This window comes from Cnephaeus nilssonii (genome assembly GCF_951640355.1).
Source record: "Cnephaeus nilssonii genome assembly, chromosome: 6".
Classification (NCBI taxonomy): Eukaryota; Metazoa; Chordata; class Mammalia; order Chiroptera; family Vespertilionidae; genus Cnephaeus; species Cnephaeus nilssonii.
This window is the reverse complement of record NC_137077.1, coordinates 46,400,638-46,425,706: the sequence shown is the minus strand read 5'-3', so window position 1 is coordinate 46,425,706 and position 25,069 is coordinate 46,400,638. Positions and strand designations below refer to the sequence as shown.

The 25,069-nt window shown below is 36.3% G+C and overlaps 1 protein-coding gene across 4 annotated transcripts in view; it reads left to right on the top strand.

Moving 5' to 3' along the window:
- Nucleotides 1–25,069, top strand: part of SENP1 (SUMO specific peptidase 1) — a gene marked incomplete at its 3' end in the record, with an annotated part of 52,631 nt that overhangs the window by 6,860 nt on the left and 20,702 nt on the right. For all 4 annotated transcript variants that reach the window (XM_079775710.1, XM_079775708.1, XM_079775711.1 and 1 more), the window contains exons 4-12: nt 612–696; nt 5,316–5,475; nt 9,889–10,060; nt 14,262–14,365; nt 14,445–14,728; nt 16,754–16,808; nt 23,410–23,448; nt 24,532–24,616; nt 24,849–25,004. In XM_079775710.1, coding sequence (XP_079631836.1) covers nt 612–696; nt 5,316–5,475; nt 9,889–10,060; nt 14,262–14,365; nt 14,445–14,728; nt 16,754–16,808; nt 23,410–23,448; nt 24,532–24,616; nt 24,849–25,004 — 1,140 coding nt within the window. The remainder of the gene's footprint in view (nt 1–611; nt 697–5,315; nt 5,476–9,888; nt 10,061–14,261; nt 14,366–14,444; nt 14,729–16,753; nt 16,809–23,409; nt 23,449–24,531; nt 24,617–24,848; nt 25,005–25,069) is intronic.

Genomic DNA, 25,069 nt, shown 5'->3' with positions numbered 1-25,069 from the left:
TGGCACCTGTGTACTAAATACCTGTAGCATCTGCCCCAATAATTATTTTAATAACTGAATATGTATTCATGCATTTCCAGATTTATACTGGTATGCAGCACCACCCCTGATTAAAAACTCTGTTAAGTTTTCAAAAAAATCAAAGTCAGATTGATTTTGTTTGCCTTTTTGATATATGATACACTGGTTTTCAGAATAGGAAATACTAAATGCATAGTTACCTTCTCATGAGCATTTTTTGAATTAAGTTGTATAACAGATATTTTACCTAATTTTTCCCCCCTGAAGCCTCATTTTATCAGATTGTCTGTTCATTTTGACATTCTTACTTAGTAGTATGTTGTTTAATTTATAATACGTATAAATATAATTAGTTATACAGGGATGGGCAAAAGTAGGTTCATATGGAAAATAACACAATAATTAATAAATAATAATACAAAAATAAACTTTCATGTGCTCACAACTGTAAACCTAATTTTGCCCCACCCTGTATTGAATTCTGAAATAGGTCATAATCTTGTTTAATGATACATTTTTTTTCTAGTATAAATTCTTACTACATTTTATTGTCAGAATGTGATTTCAGTAAAATCTTCTGCTTTGTTTAGATATTACCTTCCAGGCAAGAAAATTTGGATGGATCTTATACATGTTCTACAAGAAGTGCAGCTTATAGTCCAAATTATTATTCAGGTATGATACATTGCTTGGAGTCAAGACCTTCATACCTTTCAGATTTCTTCCTAGTGTATCATTTGTGTTTACCATCTGTAAAAGTGAAAGCATTGTCTGTCAAAAGCAAAATAGTATTTTCTCCACTAACACATCATTTTAGTAAGCTGTGTATCTGTGTATGTGTATGTTGTTGCTATGATACTTTACTGATCTAGTCTTGATTAAATATTTTTTAATGGAAAAGTTGTTTTGAAATCCATTCTCCTACTTGTTCATTATAACATTGTAAAAAGCACTATAATTTTGTGTGTTTTTTTTAGATATGTCTATGTGATGTAAAGGTTATTTGTTTTATTGATTTAAAGCTCAAAGTTAGCCTGTTTCAATTCTACTTGAAACCATGAACTCTGAAAATTTATTTCTGCCCAAGTGTATCCCTCCATCAGGGCAGGAAATGTTAACTACATGTCTCTATCTAGCACCTGCCACAGCCATGCTTGCGTATTTAAGGGCTTGCCTATTCAACTTGTGATCCATGACAGAAGTCAGCATTCTCTAGGCTATTCTAGCCCCTGGTCTGCCTGACTTTGCATCTCCCCTTCCTAAGATTTGGACTTCCAAAGATCTTCTGGTTCTGTCTTGGGGAAACGAAGAATTTTTGTTCGTTAGCCTCCTCTGGCAGTATGACCCAGGAAGATGTGTTTTCCTATGTCTTTTCAATCTCCCCATGTTATCACAAATATGGGAATATTAGTAATACCACTGAACCTGCCTCAGTGAGATTTTTATAAGGATAAACAGATAATAAGTATGAAATGCAAGTAATAATTATTGTTGTTATTTGGCTTCCTCAGGATTCTTTGTCAACAAGATGAGATCTCCTCCCCTAAAAAGACGTTAGTATGATGCTCTTTTAGATTTATATTATATTTAAATGTCATTTAGGTGGGTGGTAATTTATCCTGGGCACTGGATTTCCTCTACTGGGATGGGAAATGGTCTCCACATAGTATGTGCATAATTTGTATAGAAAATCAGTTGTCATGATTCTTCTTCTTACTGTTTTTTTGTTAATCCTCACCTGAGGATATTTTTCCATTGATTTTTAGAGAGTTTAAGGGAGAGGGAGAGACAGAGAAACATCAATGTGAGAGAGAGAGACATCAACTGGCTGCCTCCCGTGCGAGCCCTGACTGGGGTCAGGGATGGAGTCTGCAACCAAGGTACCCGCCATTGACCAGAATCGAACCTGCCACCCTTCAGTCCATGGGCTGATGCTCTAAGCAGTGAGCCAGACCAGCCAGGGCAGTCATCATTATTATTGAAAAATCTTTCCTGATGAGGAAAGAACCTGAAAGCTGGTTTGATAGCTCATTATTAATCCCAGGGGAAGGGTAGTTGAGTGGATAATGAAATCAGATCATTAATATTTTCGTTTGAACTCAGTTTGTGTTTCCTTGTAATTTCACATGCTGATTTATCATTGGACAGAATATTTGCTTTTAGTTAAAAATAATTGCTCAATAATAAACAGTTTTATAGAGAAAATTATATTCACAATCTCCTATAATTCAACTCGTCCTTAACTCATCTCAAATCATCATGTTCTCGACTATAGTGATATTTGGCCAAATTCCTGGCTTTTATCTCAGTTACATGATTTTTGAGAGTTACATTTTTCCTGTATTTGTCCTTATCTACAAGACCTCTAAGGTCACTGTCTAACAATCAGAATTTTAAATCCTGAATGTCAAGGGTCTATATACCTTTCTCTTATAATAAAGTCTTTCATTTAAATTTACTTTCTATCGTGTACTTTTTAAAACTTTCTTTGCCATACCCATTCCAGTTCATTGCATGTCCTACAGAATTTTGTCTCTGCAATCTCCTTTGGATGTATTATTTTCTGATAATCTCCACATTGGTTTCTGTGGTCAGTCACTTCGAGCTTTACCTCTTAATTGGGCTAGACTAGGGTCCCAAGTTTACCTGCCTTAGTTTTCTCATTCTGACTGTATTGGTATTTGTCTCCTCTGTCACCTTGCTATCCTTTCCTCCACCAAAATGAAAATAAACACAGGAAAATCCCAAACTTTAGAATGTAGGGTCTGGAGCTTTCTGTTTATTGCTTTACTGGATCTGACTCTTGATATACGAGTAGCCTTCTCAGTGGCATGTGACAGAGAGGCATATCAACTTTAAAAAAATCTACTTCTTAATCCATTTAAGATTTGACTATTAAAAACATTGATATTAAAAAAAATTTTGGAAAACAGAAAAAACGCAGCACTTTCATTTTAATAACTTAATGCTGGTCAGACTTCAAGACCTCTTGATTAAGAGTATAATGAATAGAAAATTAGAACATTTTAAACCCTAAACAAAGAAGAATAAGGTGAAATGATTTGGCTCATGCTTAGAATCTTTATCAATGTCTTTTCTTTAGAAAATATGTTAAATTAGGTTGCCAAGCTGGCATTTAGTAGATGAAATGATTTAAAGAATCCTGCTATTTATATTTAAATAAATCCCATGGAAAGCAGGAACTACTTAACTGTTGGGTTACTTTCATAGTAAGTGATTGGCTGATACACTTTTTTAAGATACCCATAAAAATGTTGCCTGTTCTTATAGAGAATTAATAAAGTAGGAAAATACTCATCAGTTTATTAGAACACAACCAAAATTAAAATTTGGTTATATTTCCTTATAGTTTTATATACATGTGATAAGTAATCTTATTTGTGGCATAGGCAGTCTCATTTCTTAATGATGACAGAAAACCAGGCTAAATCATCACCAAAAAAATGGGGGTCTGCAATACCGTTGGTCCTTCTGTATCTTTGTTTGGTCACATCAGCAGTAGAGGACTGTTCAGTGATTTCATTGAGTAAAGATGGAACCACCTTATTCTGGTTAAACAGACTGCTTCATTCTGTGCATTCCCCTTGCATTTTAAAGCTGAAGTCTCTGAGAAGGCTACTCTAGTTTATCCCTTAATCTCAAATTTCACACCTGTTCAGGGTAATTTTCATTTTTTGGTAGACATCTCTAGTGAGATCATTCCCTAATCAAATGTTAGCAAAAAAGTATGGGAGACAGAAATGTCTATTGTTACTACTTTGCATTTAATTTGAAGATAATTTTCTGGTCCTTTAATGAGACTCATTTTCATTAGCCTCATGTCTCTATCTTGAAAGTAATGGTAATAGATGCTAAGCATAGGTAATGATTACAAAGGAGAAAAGTTATAATTCATTTTGAAAGTAAATTTAATTATTAGATTAGGTTTATCCACTGGTGAATCAACTGGTACTAATATCACTCACCCTGACTGCTGCTTTTTTTTATATCTTATTTACCCTAAATCCTGATAATCCTGATCAACTGGAAAAAACACACACAATGCAATACAAAACTTATATTTTTGTCAGCTGTCATACAAAGGCTACATTAAATATTTTAAATAACATAAATGTGTAATGTTAAAAGTCTGATAGTAATATGCTTTGAAAGAGGATTTTCAATGTGATATGGACAGACCAAAAATTTTAGGAAGCAGAGAATTATCATTCTCGTTTTTCCACTGATGCTCCTCAGAGTTCCATAGCCTAACATCTGAAGTTATTTTGAAGGCATGTAAATTGTCCAGTCTTGATGATTAGGAGAGGAAGGTATAGAAATTATTCTGTTCTTAGCCGAAACTTGGAAATACAGGGTGTCAAAAAAAATGTATACACACTTTAAGTTGAATTTTGAAAAAGAAATGTATTTTAGTAAAGACTGCCTTTATAATTCTTCAAAGTGTGTGTATACATTTTTTGGGACATTCATTTTAAAAGTAAATTTGATTATTAGATTAGGTTTATCCACTGGTGAATCACCCTGACTGCTGCTTTTTTATATCTTACTTACCCTGAATTCTGATAATCCTAATCAACTGAAAAAAATTTATTATCCTTGCTTGTAAGCCACAAGTCAGAAAATTCAAAAAACAAACAAACAAATAGTTCTCACTTAGCCTGATTGCAGCAGAAAGCATTGGAGTATTGATATGTCTGTTGATTATGACATTAAGTGACTGAGATACCATATCAGAACCAGATGAACATGATGGGTCATTCTTGCCATAAACTGACCAGAATAAGCAGCAATTAAGTTATCTCTGCTCTTAGAGAGAGCCTCTGAGTTGTGAACATGGTAATTAAAAACAGGAGATACCAGCTGCTTATTAAGCAATAACTGTTGTTCATTTGAATTACAATTCTCGGCCCTCCACCTGCTTTCTTACTGGTCTGGCCTACCTTCTTTCAGGCCCAGGCCTGGGAGTGCTTGCAAGATATAGTTGGGGTAAAATGTTGACTTTTGGTGGACACCACGGAGTCACATTGATGCAGATAAGGCACATGGCTGTGGCAGGATTCAGCTCCTTCAACAATTTTCAGGTTAGTATGGCTGAATCAATTATAGTTTGTAGAAGTTCCCTTACTGCAGACTTTACTGGCAGTTGAGACTGGGATCTTCCATGAGAGACATGGTAATATGCCACATTGCTTTAGAATTCAATGTTGGACGTGGTTGCAGTCAAATGGAGAACCACAGTAGGTATTTAATTTATTCAAACTTTTATTCTTTAGATAAACCTTCCTCAGACAGTTTTCTTGGCTCAGGAGACTTAAGAACCTTTGGCCAGAGTGCAAATGGCCAGTGGAGAAATTCTACTCCAGCATCAGGTGCAACTTCACAAAAATCAAGAAACAGCCGAAGTCTTTACCTCGAAACCCGAAAGACCTCAAGGTAGGTACTCTGGCTGCTTACGTCATAAGCCCTTTCTGTAATATAAGAGAAAATGGCTATAAGGTAGTTGTTACATTGGTATTTTAAAAGAGTAACACCATTTTTGAACTTTAAACCATAGAGATATGGACAAGTCCATTTTAACTTTCAACATTTAATTTACTTGGTGCTGAATTTTGGTGACAGCCAAATCTTATTAAAGGAGAGAGCTTTTTAAAGATATATTTTTATTGATTTAGAGAGAGGAAGGGGGAGAGATAGAAACATTGATGAGGACATCCTGCACACCCCCTAGTGGGGATTGAGCCTGCAACCCAGGCATGTGCTCTGACTGGGAATCACCTGGTGACCTCTTGGTGCGTGGGTCAATACTCAACCACTCTGCCACACCGGCCAGGCTAGAGGAGAGTTTTGTGGGAAATCTTGGTAGATATGAGTATATTAGGACCCTTGAGGATCTATATAGCTATTATGAACCTCAGAGTGAAAACTAGTATCTACAACTTCAGTAGCAAAGAAACTAGCACATGTGAGCTCTCACATAACAGAGACTACTTAAACCCAGGCAGCTCTGTACCTCATGGCCTTAGTCCTCTAGACATAAGCTATTTCTGTTAGAAAATAGAGTCACAAAGTACTTGCTCCTATTTACTATTTAGCCCAACTTCGTAAGCCCTACCTATTCTCTCACCAAGTTTATATTGATTATTAAAGGCAGATGAAGTTTGGCTTAGAAACTTTTCCATCAGGCGCTTTATTATATTAGTAAAATATTGCTTCTTTAAAATAGTATTTATGACTTCTTAAATTTTACAGTGGTGATGGGTTTTAGGCATGTTATATCATTTAATTTCCTGCTTAGTCAAGGCTAAGCTTTCTGGTGTTGATTGAAACCAATAAGATGGCTTTTATTTTATTTTATGATTATTAGCACATGGACTCTGGAAACATGTGTCAGTATTCCCAGAATCATCTTCCCACTTCTTAATATTTTAAACAATTATACCTGAATTCATGAATACATTCACAAAATTAAAACATTACTCATAAAACTAAAGACCCATGACCACTACCCACAATTTCATTCTCCTTCCCTTAATGTATTTATTTCCAAGTCTTTTCCTATGTTTGCTCTTCTTTCATTATCTCTTTCTCATATATAGCATAAAATATATGCTATGTATACTATGATGAAATGTATAATATCATTTTGTCTTCATTAAAGATATTGCATCTCTTGGCAGGTTGCTTTTTTTGCTAAACAATGCCATACTGTTATTTTTTAAAGTAACATTATTACAAAAACAGTACATGTGCTTTGTAAAAAATTGAAAAATGCAGATAAGCAAAAATAAAAAATAGAAACCTCACATTCCCACCAGTCAGAGATCACCTTTGTAATATCTTAGTATATATCCTTCCAGCTTTTTTCTCTGCATTTTACACATACTTTCCCCCCCCCAAAATGAGTTTATACTGTGCATATTCTTTTGTTAATCTTTTTTCAATCATCTCCTTTTTACCACTCAGTAAATTTTATCTTATACTTAACTAAATTATATTTAAGTTTTCCTAGTTGACCCAAACTATCCTTTACAGCTAATTTTGTTCAAACCAGTATCCAATCTAGGATTACATCTGGTAGTTATTACCCTTCAGTCTCTTACAATCTAGAACAGCCCCCTTTTTTAATGCATGACTTTTTTCCTGCATAATGTCTCACTTTTTGGATTTTACAGGTTTCTTTATCATAATGTCATTATTTTGTCCTCTATTCTCTGTATTTTTTCTAAACTAGATTTTTGACTTGAGTAAAAGGTGATGCTGTCTTATTTCACATTTAGGAAACCTGCTCTATCTGGTTCTCCTGTCATTGGTGATAATGGATTGATCTCTGAATTAGAGAGATAATAGTCTTGTCCTTATTTGTACAGTTAGGTTTCTGTCCCCCTTGTGACTAGAACATAATCTAAATGATGTTACTTTGGCATTATATGAATGACCAGTTTCATATCACTCCAATAGTTATTAATCTCAATTGATAACTCTTATCTGGTAACAATTTTTTTTTTAAATTGAGGTATGATTGACATAGCATATTAGTTTCAAGTATACAACGTAATGATTTGATAGTGAAATGGTCACCACAATAAGTCTGATTGACATCAATCACCATACATGGTTACAGAAATTTCTTTTTCTTATGGGAGAACCTTTAAGATCTAATCTTAGCAACTTTCAAATATGCAATATAGTATTATTAACTATATTCACCATGCTATACATTTCGTCCCTATGACATTTTATAACAGGAAGTTTGTTTGGATTTTACAGATTTCTTTGTCATAACATCATCATTTTGTCCTCTAGTACAGGAAGTTTGTACCTTTGGGCCTCCTCTGAACTTATAATAATTTTACTAGAGTTAATGAAATAATATTTTTCTAATTTTATCATTTTTTCCTACATTTATAAATTGGAACTCTGCTAAAGGAGAGCTCTTTTTCCTCATTAGCTGGGGCTATTTGGTGACCTTGGAATACATTTCCTACTGGGAAGGCAGGATATATGATTAGGTCTTTCTTTTTTATTACCTATTTTCAAAATAAGTTTATTTATTTTTATTGATTTCAGAGAGGAAGGGAAGGAGAGAGATAAAAACATCAATGATGAGAGAGAATCGTTGCTTGGCTGCCTTCTGCACGCCCCCCCGTACTGGAGATTGGGCTGAAATCTGGGCATGTGCCCTGACCAGGAATTGAACTGTGACCTCCTGGTTCATAGCTTAATGATCAACTATGCTGGCCGGGCTCCACTGGGTTTCAGACAGAGTAGAAGGGAGGGGGAGAGACAGAGAGAGAAACATGGATTGGTTGCCTCCTGCATGCACCCAACCAGGGCCAGGGGTCAAGCCTGCAACAGGTACATGCCCTTGACTGGAATCAAACTCAGGACCCCTAAGTCCAAGGGCTGACACTAACCACTGAGCAAAACTGAAAGTTTATTTTAATAGCCACTTCAAGTGGTTCAAATGTATTTTTTTTGTTCTTTTATTTTTTTTTAGTGTCACTATGGCTTTAGTGTGTTTTAATCCACTATAATCATTTTTTGATGCTCACATTCTTGCAACTTTAGCCAGTGGGAGTCCAAGCTTACTTCTGTGCCTGACCCAACATTGTTAATTGTTGGTAGTACACTTGCTGTCTGGCATTTGAAGATGCCCTTCTACTGTTTCTTTAGAAAAAATAATCTTTTATTAAAAACACAGATACAGTATACTCTCTAGGAAGCACAAATACAAAAGACATTGAGGGGAATTCATTATATCGTCACCAAACAAATTATATCACCCTTGCCATCTTTTCCTAGCTGCATCCACCCATCCTAAGAAAATAAGCCAGTTCCTGAAATTCTGAGTCCTTGCTCCTTTCTCCACTCTAACACACATAGAAATCATTAGAGTTTGAAGAGTTAGAGTATATGTGTTTTCTTATTTTCTTTAGACCTAGTCTGATTCATTTGGGCCTAGACCACATATACTGATTTAAAGAGTTGATTTTATTGAATTCAGTTTAGTCAGTTCTGTAACTCTATTTTGCATCCTCAGCAAAAAAAAAGAAAAGAAAATTCATTATATTGATAGCAAATACCTAAGACTTATTTGGTAACAATAAATGAGAAAGAGCACATTTAAAAAAAATTTAAATTATTTACCTGTCCTTAGAGATAAGACTGGGTTTGAGTTTACAAAACTACTTTTCCTGCCAATTTTTCACATTATTTGGGGTGCAAATAATATAGAGAAGCAAAAACAAAGTTTCCTTCAGAGGAGGTAAACAGTGAGGCAGAGGAGAGTTCACAGAGAGTGGTACAACCTAATAAAAGCCTCTGGTTGTTTTTAATGAAGGATGGGAGCCCTCTGTTGGTGTTTTAGGAAATGTTAAAATTCAGTTTAAAAGCTTTGTTGAGAGGCTTTGGTTTTATCCATCTCTGCAAATTTAATCTTAAAATAATTCCCTCCAAAGGTCTTGGGGCAGGGGGTTGTGAGGAGTAAAAAGGAAGTGTATTGTGTATGTTAGTATACCTAGAACTCAGATTTTCTGAAGAGGTCTAATATGATATGCTTTCTGTTGTACCATACAAGTATGTAGTTCCTGACTAAAGGAACTTATAGATCCTGAAGCTGATACATACAATTTTAGGTGTTTGATAATTATATAGTTTGGCAATCTAAGACCTCTTAGGTGGCAGAACCTGATGCAGCAACCCATATATCATTTCTTGTATATTTTCCTTAAGTGGTACATCTGTCATTCTACCTGCTAATTTTTTTGTTGTTGTTATTTCTTGAAAGTGAAATAATCACTGGGTTTGGTTTTCTTACAAACATTTTTTTTGTGTTTTTTTTTTTAGTGGATTATCAAACAGTTTTACAGGAAAGTCAAACCATCACTGCCATGTGTCTGCATATGAAAAATCTTTTCCTATTAAATCTGTTCCAAGTCCATCTTGGAGTGGTTCATGTCGTCGAAGCCTTTTGAGCCCCAAGAAAACTCAGAGGCGACATGTTAGTACAGCAGAAGAGGTAAGGAAAACCTGCAACAAGAGCTATGGTTAGAATCTTTCCCTACATTCAGCCATTTCTCCCCTCCAATTTAGATGTTTATTAACCATTCCATTTACTTTCTTTTCTATGGTTTTCCTTTCTTACTCTTTTTGAGTGCTGTTATCTGTTCTAAAGAAATTGAAGAGATATTTTAGTGTAGGACTTTATTATTTTTCTTACCATCTTTTATTCCTGTTGGACAGTAGACATAATCTTCATTATTGTCTGAATACTTCTCATACATCAAACTATTTCTCTTAATTCTTTTTTGGACCCTTTGGAAACTTGTTTCATGTGGCAAAACTGTTAACCTTGCTGGATTTGATTAAATACCCACCCTTACTTACTAGGACAATTTTTTCTCAATATAAAGGAAAAATCAAGAAGCCAACTAATAATTTCTATCCTTTCATTATGAGTAAGATCTTTGAGACCATAGATTTTCCCAAAAAGAAAAATGTTCTCTTGACAGTTGGGTTGTTAGATTTATTCAATAAACCTAAAGGAAAAAAATTCTGTAAATATAATGTAGCTGATAATTTATACTATAGGAAATGTGCTTATACCTGTTCAGTTAAATATTTTTTATGCATCTCATCAGCTTTGTAATGATTGCTGTGGAGATACAAATGAGTAATAATGACCTTACATTTATATAGCATTAGAGTTTCCAGTGTGCTTTCCACATGCATTATTGTTTTGAATCTGTTTAACCCTGTGATACAGGTAGAAATGAGGTAATATCCACATTTTACAGATTTGAAAAGTAAAAATCAGAGGTCATACAACTAGTAATTAGCTAGCCTGCAACTTCAGTCTTCTGAAGGAGTCTAGTCTAGTGTGCTTTTTTGTTATACAACCTGGTGATGTGGTTCCTGCCCTTTGCAGCTTACATTTATTGTGGAGTCAATAATCTTATACTAATAAAAGGATAATATGCTAATTAGACCGGGAGACCTTTTGGACATCCTTCCAGACAAAGCCATGGTGGTGGGGCCGAGGCAGAGGTGGTTAGGGGCAATCAGGCCAGGAGGAGAGGGCAGTTGGGGGTGATCAGGCCTGCAGGGGGGGCCAGTTGGGGGTGAGCAGGATGGCAGGAAGGGGCAGTTGGGGGCAAGCAGACCAGCAGTGGGGGGCAATTGGGGGTGATCAGGCTGGCAGGAGGGGCAGTTGGGGGTGAGCAGGCCGGCGAGGGGGGGGCAGTTGGGGGTGAGCAGGCCAGTGGGGGGGCAGTTGGGGCGAGCAGGCTGGCGGGGGGGGGCAGTTGGGGGCGATCAGGTTGGCAAGGGGGGGCATTTGGGTGCGAGAAGGCTGGCAGGGGGTGGGGCAGTAGGGGGCGAGTAGGCCAGTGGGCAGAGTGGTTAGGGGTGATCGGGCAGGCAGGCAGGTGAGCAGGTTAGGAGTCAGCTGTCCCGGATTGCGAGAGGGATGTCCCAGATTGGAGAGGGTGCAGGCCGTGCTGAGGGACACCCCCCCACCTCGTGCACAAATTTCGTGCACCACGTCACTAGTAATTATATAATTTGGTAATGAAGATCTCTTAGGTGGCAAGACTTGATTATTTGTGGCTTAGTAAAAGTGCTATAAATTTTTTTGGTTTGAAGTTTGGATTCTAAAATATTCAAGCAGAGGGTGGCAGGACTAGTAAATCATAGTAGGAAAAGGATAGGCAAACTGGCAAGAGTATGTGATAAGAGCTGAGCAACAGTTACAAAAAGGACTTATTGCTCTAGCCAGTTTGGCTCAGTGGATAGAGCATTGGCCTGCGGACTGAAGGGTCCCGGGTTTGATTCCAATCAAGAGCACATGCCTGGGTTGCAGGTTCAATCCCCAGTAGAGGGCATATAGGAGGCAGCCAATCAATGATTCTCATCATTGATGTTTCTATCTCTCTCTCCCTCTGCCTTTCTCTTTGAAATAAATAAAAATATATTTAAAAAAAAAAAGATAAATAAAAGAACCACTAGCTATTCTACTATAGAGGGCAAGAGTAGAAGCAGGAAAAACAGGAGGTTCTTAAATCATTCCAGAGTGAGAGATGTTCAGAGTGGCAGTAGGAGTGACAAATTTCAAATTTGTAGCAAAAAAAATCAAGAAAAAATTTAGTCTCTTTTTACCTTTTTATAGATCATTGCTTAGTTCATTCTGCCTTTAACAAACACTTGCAGCTGAATAAAATGCTTATGTGCATATTGAAATGGCACAGTGAAAGATGCTGCTAGCCCTGGCACAAAGTATTATAATTATTTTGTGAAGATTGGTGTTTGTATTAAATTGTATATAAGATTTAGTATATATATATCATTTAGTGAATGCATATTGCTTTCGGGGATCGCTATAGAATAGGTGCTTTACCATGGTTACAAGTCCTTATGTAATCTGTTTTTCTGCTAAGTGACCTCTTTTCTTAAAAAAAAAAAAAAAATTATTATTTTTGTTGTTGTTAATCCTCACCTGAGGATATTTTTCCATTGATATTTAGAGAAAGTGGAAAGACAGAAAGAAACATTGATGTGAGATAGAGACATCTTTTTGTTGCCTCCTGCACACATCCCCACTGGGGCTGGGGACCAAGCCTGCAAGCAAGGTACCTGCTCTTGACCGGAATCAAACCCACAACCCTTTAGTGAGTCCAGGGGTCCTCAAACTTTTTAAACGGGGCCAGTTCACTGTCCCTCAGACCGTTGGAGGGCCGGACTCTAGTTTAAAAAAAACTATGAACAAATTCCTATGCACACTGCACATATCTTATTTTGAAGTAAAAAAACAAAACGGCAAAAACACCCGCATGTGGCCCACAGGCCGTAGTTTGAGGACGCCTGCTTTAGTCCATGGGCTGGCGCTCTATCCAAATCAGCCAGGGCTAAGTGACCTCATTTCTTACTACTCTTCTGATTCACAGTGACCTTGCTCTTCTTTGAACACATCAAAGCGCATTCCTGTCTCAGGACTTTTGAATTTGCTATTCCTTTGTATGGAATACTATTATAAATTTCTTTGACTTCCTCCCTTGATTTAGGTTTTTGTTGAAATGTCACAGTTTAAGAGCAGTCTTACCTGTTCCCAGTGTTGCCCCTCCATCACTTTCTATTATTTTCTTCTTTTTTTTTTTCACTTTCTATTATTTTCTTATCTTTAATTTTGTTCATACTGACTAATGTTTTGTTTTTCAATCCTTTAACTGTAAGGTAAACTCCATAAGAGCAGGAACTTGATCTTTTTCAGTGCAATAACTACTGACTGGAGCATAGTTGGTATTTAAGTCAATAAATAAATGAATGAATCTTATGGAGCATGTGCTTTCCCCCAAGTTTTGGGAGTTAAGAAAAATAAATATGTGTTGGAGATGAAAACCATCTCTGGAAAAAGCATTCTTAAAAATTTAATGGAATAGAAAATTGTTAGAAAGATATTGCACTCAGATCTTGACTGTTCTGATTACTTCCTTGTGACTATCCTAGCAGGTATCAAGAACCAAGGGTTTTGTTAGAATCTTAATTTAGAGGTCCTCAAATGTTTTATTTCTGGGACTCTATCAATTGACTCAGAAATAGTTGCCTTTTGGCCTTCTGGTTTCATATCCTATAGCTTCTTTGCACTATTATTTACTTACTAGAGGCCCAGTGCATGAAATTCTTGCATGGGTAGGGTCCCTAGGCCTGGCTGGTCATCAGGGCCAATCAGGTTCTCCCCTCGCCCCGCATCCCCGCCTTCTCCTTCCCTTGCCACCTGTGCACCACCAGGCACCATCACGTGGCTTCCCCCATCTGCTGCCTCCCTGCCTTCCTGCCTCCTCTTTCCCTCGCTCCCTCAGTGCCCCACTGCTGCCACTGGTTGTCCACCATGTTCCGTGCCACCCCCTGGTGGTCAGCGCACATCATAGCGAGCAATCAAACTCCCGGTCTCCTGGTCGAACTCCCAACGGGACACTGCATATTAGCCTTTTATATATACAGATATGCCCCATAATTCTCTGAACTATACTATCTGGTATTTATTTCACTAAACTCCTCTTATATATATTACATCATTTTCTAGAATATCCTTAGTCTACCATAATTCTTAATTACCTTGAGGACTCTGTCTGAGCTTTGGCGGGGCTTCTGGGAATCTAGATGCTACTTTGAGAAACACTTGCCTCATTGGATGTGTTTTTAAGATTTTTTTTTTTCTTTTACAGACAGTTCAAGAAGAAGAAAGAGAGATTTACAGACAGCTGCTACAGATGGTCACAGGGAAACAGTTTTCTGTAGCCAAACCCACCACACATTTTCCTTTACACCTGTGAGTCACGAAACATATTTCAAATGAATTTAATTGTGCATGCATTATATGATATTGAAATATATTCTTCTCTTGCTAGATCTCGATGTCTTAATTCCAGTAGGAATACTTTACAAGACACACTGTTTCAAAATGGAAACTCTTGTGCAGCTCAGATTATTGGCTCTGATACTTCATCCTCTGGATCTGCCAGCATTTTAACTACCCAGGAACAACTGTCTCACAGTGGCTATTCCTTATCGTCTTATACGCCAGATATTTCATTCAGATCCAAAGATTCTGATCTACTCCATCAACTCCAACATCACCACTCTCTTCCACATCAGCCAGATAACTTGTCAGCTTCAAATACACAATCCAAAGGTAAAAATGGTACTGTACATCATATTTTCAATATAATTTAATTATACTTCCTAATAGCCAATTTATTGGCTCTATGTGAATTATAATGCAAGGTTTTAATGCACATGTAACTTAATAATTCACTTAGCCATGCTACAGGTAAACCTATAAGTAACTTTTTTCTTACATGGAAATGCAAATGATTTTATATAGTATGTAAAAGATTAACTTCCGAAGCAGCGTCTGGAGTCAAAGTTCATTAAGCCCAAAGACTTCAGTACTTTCGGTTTCTCGTATTTTATAATGATTTAAACAGCATGGGGGTTAGGGGGTGCTGACCACCCCCACTCCATGCACTCGAAAATCCATGTATATGACTTTTAACTCCCCCCAAATTTAATTGCTAATAGTCTATTGTTGACCAGAAGCTTTACAGATAATGTGAACAGTCGATTAACACATACTTTGCATGTTATATGTATTATATACTGAATTCTTACAATAAAGTAAGCTAGAGAAAAAATATTAAGAAAATCATAAGGAAAAGAAAATACATTTACAGTATTGATTGGAAAAAAAAATCCACATATAAGTGGACCTGCACGGTTCAAACCCATGTTGTTGAAGTGTCATCTGTACTCCGATGTTCTAGTAGTTTTAGTAAATCAATTAAGTATTAAAGTAAAAGTGCTTAATCAGCTAATATACAACCTGGATAATAGGTTTATACATTTTAGAATGGTCCGCAGCAAGTTTTGGAAACAAAAAGAGTTTTCTGCTTAACTTTCAGCTAATAAAAATATTCTGTCCCTTAGCATTCTAGTTAAGTAAGGTTTTGCTATGACAATTTTTTTCTTTGCTTAGTTTCCCCTTCTTTAGGTATGTTATATACTAGTGGTTATTTAAGGTATGTAACTTATAAAATAAATTTTAGGTTAAATGCTTAGACATTAGGGATCTTTTGATAGATCCATCTCGAAGACTGTCCTTCCTCAGGTCATTTGATTTTTTTTTTTTTTTTAATCTATTCCTCACTTTCTTAAAATTCTCACTGGGGGTTTAAAATCGTTGGTGGCATCATTATATAGCTTACACATATTCATGTAAACTTACATTAAATTTTGTGAGGTGATTTACCAAGAACTATCATTCTTTTTTTTATTTATTTTTATTTTTATTGATTTTTTACAGAGAGGAAGGGAGAGAGATAGAGAGTTAGAAACATCGATGAGAGAGAAACATTGACCAGCTGCCTCCTGCACACCCCCTACCGGGGATGTGCCCGCAACCAATGTATATGCCCCCCGACTGGAATCGAACCCGGGACCCCTGAGTCCACAGACCGATGCTCTATCCACTGAGCCAAACCGGTTTCGGCTATCATTCTTTTAAAAAGCCTTTAACCTCAGAAGCATACATTGTATGGCAGGTGCTTAGGTAAAACTAAACTGGGACAGATGTATTACATCGAACTGTTCAATTACTTTTCTTGTACTATTTAATAAATATTATAAATAAGGTTTTAATCATAGTGCTTTAGAAGGACATGATTCTTGCTTTTATCAACACAGAAAATAAGTGATAGAATGATAGAGTTTGTACTTTTTGACTCAACTACTTCTATAGCTGTTTCTTTTTTGCGTTTCCATCCTCTTTACCTCTCTCTCCCCTTTGTTCTTTCACTTTGTTCAGTCTCATGGTAGTTCATGAGCTAAAGACTTTTGCGATATCTTGGCATGTTCTTGTTTCCCAGGAAAAGAAAGAGGAATCTCAGGAAACAGGCATAGCTCAGGAGTAGAGGCTGAAGGCATATATACTTGTATTTCAGAATAACTACTTTATTTGTGGGGCAAGCTCTTCACTAAGCCCTGTTCTTGGCTCTGAAAATGGAACTGCCTCTCTCTCTCCCACCTTATCTTTATTTTTATGCTGTGTTGTTTTTATGAAACTAGATTGTAACAGAGTATGGGAACTTAAGCTACAGACATCTAGAATGTATAACTGCAGTTTTATCAGTAATGATATGCTCTTGTGTTTCTTGTTTAGGATCAGACTCTGTGATTTTACTCAAAGTGCAAGATTCCCAGACTCCAGCTCCCAGGTAAACTTTAGAAAAAGGACATTATTAACATAATCCCCCTTTAATTAGTTACTTTACTATGAGTTACAGAATATAAAACTAAAACTGACTCTATTCAGACCTCTGTCATGTGTTGTTTGAATTATTTCAATGACTTTCTAAGTAGTCTTCCTTTCCCCAGCTTCCATTTTGTTCTTCATTCCATCTTCTACCACGTTTTCTAGTCCTTCTTCATTCTTCAACCAGAGTGATCTAAAAGGCATAGCTGGTCATTCACTAAACTCCCTTAAGGGTGGTTTATCAAATAGAGAAGCAAACCCAAACTTTTTAGTGTGGTAATCAAAGCACTTTTTTTATAAACCCTGCTTTCAATCACACATTCTTTCCTTTAACAAGTACTTATTAATAGCCTACTGTGTGCCAGTTGCTTGTACAGGCACAGGATAACAGCAGTGAACAAAATGAAATCTCTTCTCTCAAGCAGTTTACATTCATGGTATTGTTTTAAGTTGTTACAGTTTCCCTTGCTCTTTACCCTTTAGCTGCTAGAGAATTTGATTCATCCAAATTTAGAGTATGTCTAGGAATGCAGCAGGGGTGGGGTGAACTGGGGTTAGGATGGGGGACGTGAAATCTACACACTTTTATTTAATTAAAGTGTGTGTAGCTCTAGTAAGCAGTCTGCAAACATTGAGCATGAATAATCAGATAAGACACTTCCTAGTATAAAGAAACCAATAAACTTTTTGTGGTGCAAATTCAGATAAAATTTTAAAATTATAGCATAGCTAAAGTACCCATTTGATAGCTATGTATAAATTTATGTTAGAGATGTACAAGCACAAATCATGGAATGCCAGAGCAAGTTGATTTAGGCTGCTTTTTCTCTAATGTAAATGATGCAGAGTGCTGCAAACATTCAAGTACACTGAACTGAACACAATTTAAATATTGAAATATATTTTGAAAATAATTAAGTAGTTAGAAGTATCTGTAATACTAATTCAAAGTGATAGTATTATGGTGATTATATTATATAGTTTACCCAGTATATTTGCTTTAAAGTACACTAATAAAATGTGCATTCAATAAGAAAAAAAAAATGGAGCTTGCATCCTAGCTGTAGATGGTATAAGGGGATGGGTGGGGGACAAATAGTGAACAAATAAATAAAAATACATGTCTGGTGATGATAAGTGCTATGAAAGAAAAATAAAGCAGGCAATTAATTACACTGGCGGGAGGGGATAGGGAGAGGGGCGTTATTTAGGATGGTCTTGGCAAGGTGACAGCCAAGATACATGATGGAGGTGAGAGAAGGAGCCATATGGAAATATGGGACTCTTTCATGTTTTTATTATATGCTGAACTATAATATGATACCTATTTTCTTACCTTCATATTCAGTATTCTTTCTGCTGTTATGTCCTTCCTACCTCAACTTGTCTATCTGGCAGTGGTGCTTTCTTATCTCTTAAGTCTCAATTCAGATTTGATCTTCTATATGAAACTTGACTCCTCAGGGAGATATTGAATACTTCTTCCTCTGTAATCCAATAGGTCAGTGGTCGGCAAACTCATTAGTCAACAGAGCCAAATATCAACAGTACAATGATTGAAATTTCTTTTGAGAGCCGAAAACCGACTTCTGCGCATGGGCCACGAAGTTTCAATCACACTGTATGTGCGTGCTCGCACGTGGTATTTTATGGAAGAGCCACACTCAAGGGGCCAAAGAGCCGCATGTGGCTCGCGAGCCGAAGTTTGCCGACCACTGCAATAGGTTACTACTTAGATTGCTATGTCCTTGCCATATATGGCATTAGCAATTTCATTGCTAGGGTGGTCATAGTATCAGTTTTCTATTGAGAAGGTTAGGGGTAATAAAATGTTTTTCTCATCTCAGTCCCCCTGCCTCTTTGCAGTTCCCCTCTATGTTCTAAACTTAGATATTTTAAAAAATTATTTATTTGTTATGGTTTCTCAAGGAGATTTTACAGTTTGGGTTTATTTATTTATTTATTTTTAATTTTTTAAATTTTTTTTTGAGTCACACCTGGGTTCTGAGCTTGTCTCTTCCAGGCTTCATGTAACTTTGGACAGGTTACTCTTCTGAATTTTAGTTTCCTTATCAATAAGTTGCCAGTATTAATACTTTACTCTTGAATTGTTGTGAAGATTAACTTACAGATAAAGCATTTATAAAAGTTTTCCACAGGTACTACACAAAAGTAGGAATTCTTTCTTGAGGAAAAGTTGATCTCATGTAAAGAGTGCTTTCAGTTCTATAATGGTTCTTCACTAAGTCTGCCTTTCCTTTATGAAGGATTTTTCCTAGTAATAACTGAAGAATGAGATGGAAGGAGAAAGATATACTGGGTAAAACTAATTAGATAATACTGTTCATGGAAATTGGAGGTTACTCTCACAGGCATGGTTGATTGGCTCTTTATTCTTAATCTCCTATCAGCAATGAAGATTTGCCCTTATTTCCCAGAATATGCCATGCCATTTTATGCCTCTGTGTCTGGAATTCCCTTTCTCTCTTTGTCCACTTGTTAAACTCTTATTTGGCTTTTTAAAATCTGATGGGGGTGTTATTTTTTTCTCTGACTTCTCCAGGTAGCATTAAGTCTTTCCCTTGAGCACTTCTGTCCCTGTACCTTGTTAGTTACTAACACCTTTGCATTTATCGCCCAGGGCCAATCATAGTACATGATGTGGGTCCTTAGTAAATAAATCTTTGTTAAATAAATGAATTTCCCAGAAAGCCTGCAATGCTCTCTTGACTAGTTCAGGTACTTACTATCTTCATTTTGGTTTAATGCTTTGATTTATTAAAAGGCATTTTACAATAATAGAAAGATACAGTCTTTGGAATTGAACAGACATAGTTTCTAATCCTGGCTCTTCCAAGACAAATTATCCTTCTGGACCTCAATTTCCTTTTCTATATAGTATGAGTAATAATTCCTTATTGCCTATTATTGAGCTTTAATTAATACTAGTATATGAGAATTATTGTGAGACTTAATTAATAGAGCAGAGTTTTACATATAGAGCATTAAGTAGATGTCCAGTAAATAGTTGTAGTTATTATTACTGTATGCTTCAATTATATGAGGAACAATGTATAATTTACTCTTTGAAAAGTAAAGAGAATTTGCTTTCTCCCTGAATTTTGCTTTCCTAAGCCAGGAGATAACCTCGATCCATTGAAGAGAAGTGCTTGTCTTACATTGTTCATTTATTCAACAAATACTGAGTGCCGGCTGTGTGCCAGGCATTGTTCTTGGTGCAAAAGATACAGTAGTAAAGTCAAAAGACAAATTTTGTCCACATCAAGTTTATATTCTAATATGGAAGTAGACAAATTTGAATAGCATAACCCAATACGGTGCAATTCTGTGTGATTCTTGTCAACTTTTTATATTGTGTAATATATGTGTTCTCACGTTTTTAGTATCATACACTAAGTAGCCCCTCACTGCTGCCACAGATCTCTGTGGCTTTCTGTGTTGGTTGTTATGTCAGTTGTTCACTGCACACCTCCTCTTATGTTCTACCTTTATTAACCTCAGTGATGGTGGAGAGGCAATAGAATAGCATTTTCATTGCCAAACCCCAGCCTAAGGATGATTAGGAATACTAATTCTCAAGAATTAGACTAAGAAGCAAGGCATATCCTCTGAGCCCATGCTCTTGCCTTAACTAGGACATATTGTAGATATTTAAGAACTGAAAGGGACTCTAATCTCCAGAATTTACAAATCTTAAAACTAAGTCTCATGGAAATGACTTGCGCAAAATCACAAAATGTAATTAGGGGCAGCTCCTTGAGTTCCAGGTCTGTTAACTCCCAGCTTGTTTATTTGTTCTACGGATCTAAAAGGTTTCTTTGGAAAAGAGTTCACTCTTCCATTTGTTTCTGTGAGAGATTTTTCAGTTAGTGCTTGGCAAGGAGATGAGGAAGTTTGAGAAGAGCAAGAAGACCTAGGACATACAGTTAATATGGCTGCGACTCTGCTAAGCATTATTCACTCAGGTTGTCAGCAAGAGCTGCATCAAATAGATTTGATCTCTCATCTTTGGAATGGAGTTGTGTTGCTGATTCTTTGTTTTCGTTCATTCATTGACTCATTAGCTGTTTCATATAGATTGTTCTGTGGGTGGGGAATTTCAGTATCTACTTTGATTTGGTTGGGAAAAAAATATATCCTACCTAATAATAGACAGATATGCAAATTGACCGCACCTTCGCTACGACCAAACCACGCCCACCAGCCAAGCCACGCCCACTAACCAATCAGGACGAGTATGCAAATTACCCAACCAAGATGGCGGTTAATTTGCATATCAAGACAGCGTAGAAAGAAGCCAAGAGCTGCAGAAGGGAGCAAAGCTGCGGAGAAGCAAGCAAGCCAGAGGGAGGAGAAGGGAGGAGCAGAGGCGGGGCTGGGGGAGAAGGCAGGAGAGCGGGTGGGCTGGTGGAAAAGGCGGGGCGGGGGAGATGGAGAGCCCAGGCGGGGCCGGGGGAGACAGGAGAAAAGCAGGCGGGCTGTCGGAGAAGGCGGGGCGGGGTAGAGTGCAGCAGGAAACCCTATTGCAGGATTCTTCCTGCAATGGGAACGCTAGTATATATATATTCACATTATATATATAATTTGTTGTTGTTCCAAATATACGTTTTTAAAATGTCAAGCTGCTTTTCCCCCCCATAGTTGACATTCAATATTATATTAGCTTCAGGTGTACAGCATAGTGGTTAGACATTTATATAACTTATGAAGTGTTTCCCCCCAACAAGTCTAGTACCCCCTTGACAATTACTATATTATTGACTATATTCTCTATGCTCTACTTTACACCCCATGCCTGTTTTATAATTGCCAATTTGTACTTCTTAATCCTTTCACCTTTCACCCATCCCCTTAACCCCACCTTACCTTCTGGCAACCATCAGTTTGTTTTCTGTATCTATGAGTTTGTTTCTGTTTTGTTTGTTAGTTGGTTGAATACATTTTGATTCAAGTGGACTGACAAGAAGTCTAAGAACCCATAAGATTTGACTAAATTATTAATAAATCTGTCAATCTGAACCACTTGGGAAGTGTAATATTCTAGCTTAATGTATTATCTTGACAAGTGATGTACTCTTTCACATAATGTTGGTCTCATCCAAGTAAGGAGCTATGCTAAACTTAGTTTCTCTGCTGAACTTTGGGTCATCTTTTTAACTATAGTACAGGTGTAGAAGAAAATAGAAAAGTAAGAAACAATAACATGACAATTACATTCAGAAGGGTTTCTTGACTTTAAGAGTGTCCAAATACAAAAGCAGTTTTGCTGAAATAAGTGGGATGCAGCACAAGAGAGGTAGCTTTGCATGTCAGAATATCTACTGATGCAAAACCCAGAGCTGGACCAAGAACATGAGTCATAAAGTTTCTCAGACATGACGGAAACCTGTTCTATTGAATCTGACCTCATCTGTTTGGGAATTCCTCTTCACTCATGCCCAGGGGCAGGGCACATTTGTCAGGCATGTTACTGCTATGTTCTTGCTTAGAAGAGCTGCATTTTATGAAAATGTGCCTGAATATCATATTGATGCTCATGCATAAAAGCAGGGACATAACCTAATCTCCTATCCGCAAGTTCAAAAACTCACCCTTATTCAGTCGTGAGTAGCTGTGGAGCTAGCTCACAAGAGGTAATTGTTAAATTTTCAGGAATTTTGAGAGCTAGTTATTAAACACAGCTACTATTTCAAAATTTAATTATATAAACTTGCAGTTACATAAATTATATTGAAAACAAAGGTAATAAGTATTCAAAAGTCATCATTTCCTACTCATTTTATTATTATCCATCTAAGGTTATTGGCATGTATCATATCTGTATGGTGGAAATACTATAGAATGATGTGCTATTGCACATCTCTTCCCAATTCCACATTCATTGATGTCATGTTGGTAGGTTGAAGTGGGCCATGGTGGGAGCATTTACATCATGGAAAATTCCCACACCACAAATCAGGGCTTGACTTACTATTTTGTTGATGGACTAGCCTTAAGAAAGTGATGGAGAAAATGTCAATAATGCCAATTAAAAGTGTGTTATGTTTGCAGTGATTACATTGTGAATAGTACAAAAGATTGAAGATAAATTCTTCCATTACTTAAAAACTTATTTAACAAAGAAACTGCTCACATTATTATTGACAAATGCTGAAGTTACGATGTGTCCTTGTTACTTTCATCTTACCTGTTAACATAAATGAAACTATCAACCACTGTGCATGTTGGACCTATCTATACTCATTTGTCAATTGCCACCACAAAGTTGCTATGGATACAGAAGTTTGACAAATCAAGGAATGCATTCGTAAGAATCAGTTATCATGCAATCAGTAAAGTGTATTTTATTATGGAAAATGTATGCAAATGACTCATTTATATTTCTTTCGTTCCCAATTACAATTTTATGTAATTTAGTCCTTGTATTTATTCAATACTTGTAAAGCATTCTTGTAAATTATTTAAATGATTGGTTTTTCTGTTGACAATATTTGAATTTTCTCATAAGCCTCCTGCTAATATTTTTCTTTTCCCACCCATAGTCCTACTTTTTTCCAGGCAGAGTTGTGGATCAAAGAATTGTAAGTTATTATTTTTGGTATCATTTTTTCTTCTCCATCACTTCCTAATTTTAGTTAGGATGATTGGCTAATTGATTTCTTCTATCTATACTTAATCAGTAAAAACTCCCTATTAATAGCTATTTATAAAACAACTTTGTAAGTTTTTGGGGTTTTTAATTCTATTGATGTTAGGACATTTCTATGTTCAGGTTTATTAAATTTATAATAGTTGAAGTTAACTTGAATTGGAAAAATATTTCAAAATTAGCAATTATATAGAAAGGAATATAAATGCCCTTATTTTCACATGGATAAAACTAATTTATTGACTAATTTTTATTTCTGGAGTTTGCAAAATCACTAAAAGCTTTTAGTCTCCAGTTTTAAGAACTCACTTTAAGTTATCCAAAACCCCTAGTGCTGATTTTCTTTTTTAAAGAAAAAAAACCACAACCCATATTTTTCCTTTTGGTTCATAAATACAATATTTGAATTAAAACCTCAGTGACATTTTGTATTATTTTCTCCTTTGGGATTCAGTCTCATTTTTGGGTTTCCAAAATAAAGGTTAATTTTCTCTGTAGTCTTAGAAGCATGTGTGTTTATTTTTAAAAAAATATATTTTTTATTGATTTCAGAGAGGAAGGGATAGGGAGAGAGAGATAGAAATATCAATGATGAAAGAGAATCATTGATTGGATGTCTCCTGCACACCCCCTTCTGGGGATCAAATCCGCAACCCAGGCATGTGCCCTGACTGGGAATCGAATTGTGACCTCCTGGTTCATAGGTTGACGCTCAACCATTAAGCAACACTGGCTGGGCTTAGAAACATGTTTTTAGAAAAAGACTACACATTTACAAATATCTGCAAAAGCCACCTGTTCATATTTGGCAACAAACTAATAATTTTCATTATTTCAATAAAAACAGTAGGCAAATTTGAATAATACCATGTGGTTTCACTTATAGTGATAAGTTAGTGTCAGGATTTTAGACTGTGTATATGAGGGTTTTATATTTAATGCTCATTGTACATCAGCAATGGGCTGATATTAAGAGAGTGGTCTGCATTTGTGTCACATTCCTTTTCACTTCTAGAACTAGTGTTTATGATTCTCGAGCACGGGAAAGATGGCGCCAGATTGAAGAGCAAAAAGCACTGGCATTACAGCTTCAAAACCAGGTAAAAAGAATTGGGATAAGATTATAAATAAATAGCATATCCAAATTGAAACTAATTTGAAAGGTTATCTGTATTTAGGGGTCAAAGCTGTTGTAATTGCAAGGTAGAATGGTACCATAGCATTATGTGATAAATGATAAATGTTCTTGGTCTATCCAGCTAGTACTACTCAGTTTACATAGAGAGATAGCATATTTCTTTATTCCACTTATTCTGAAGTTCTGTCTTTCAGAGATTGCAGGAACAGGAACATTCAGTACATGATTCAGTAGAACTGCGTCTTCGTGTACCTCTTGAAAAGGAGATCCCTGTCACAATTGCCCAAGAAACAGAAAAAAAAGGTCGTAAATTAACTGATAGTGAAGATGAATTTCCTGAAATCACAGAGGTAAATTATATAATTCCTGTACTAGCAAGTGTTATATTTAGAAAGAATGCCCTGGGCAAGTTTAA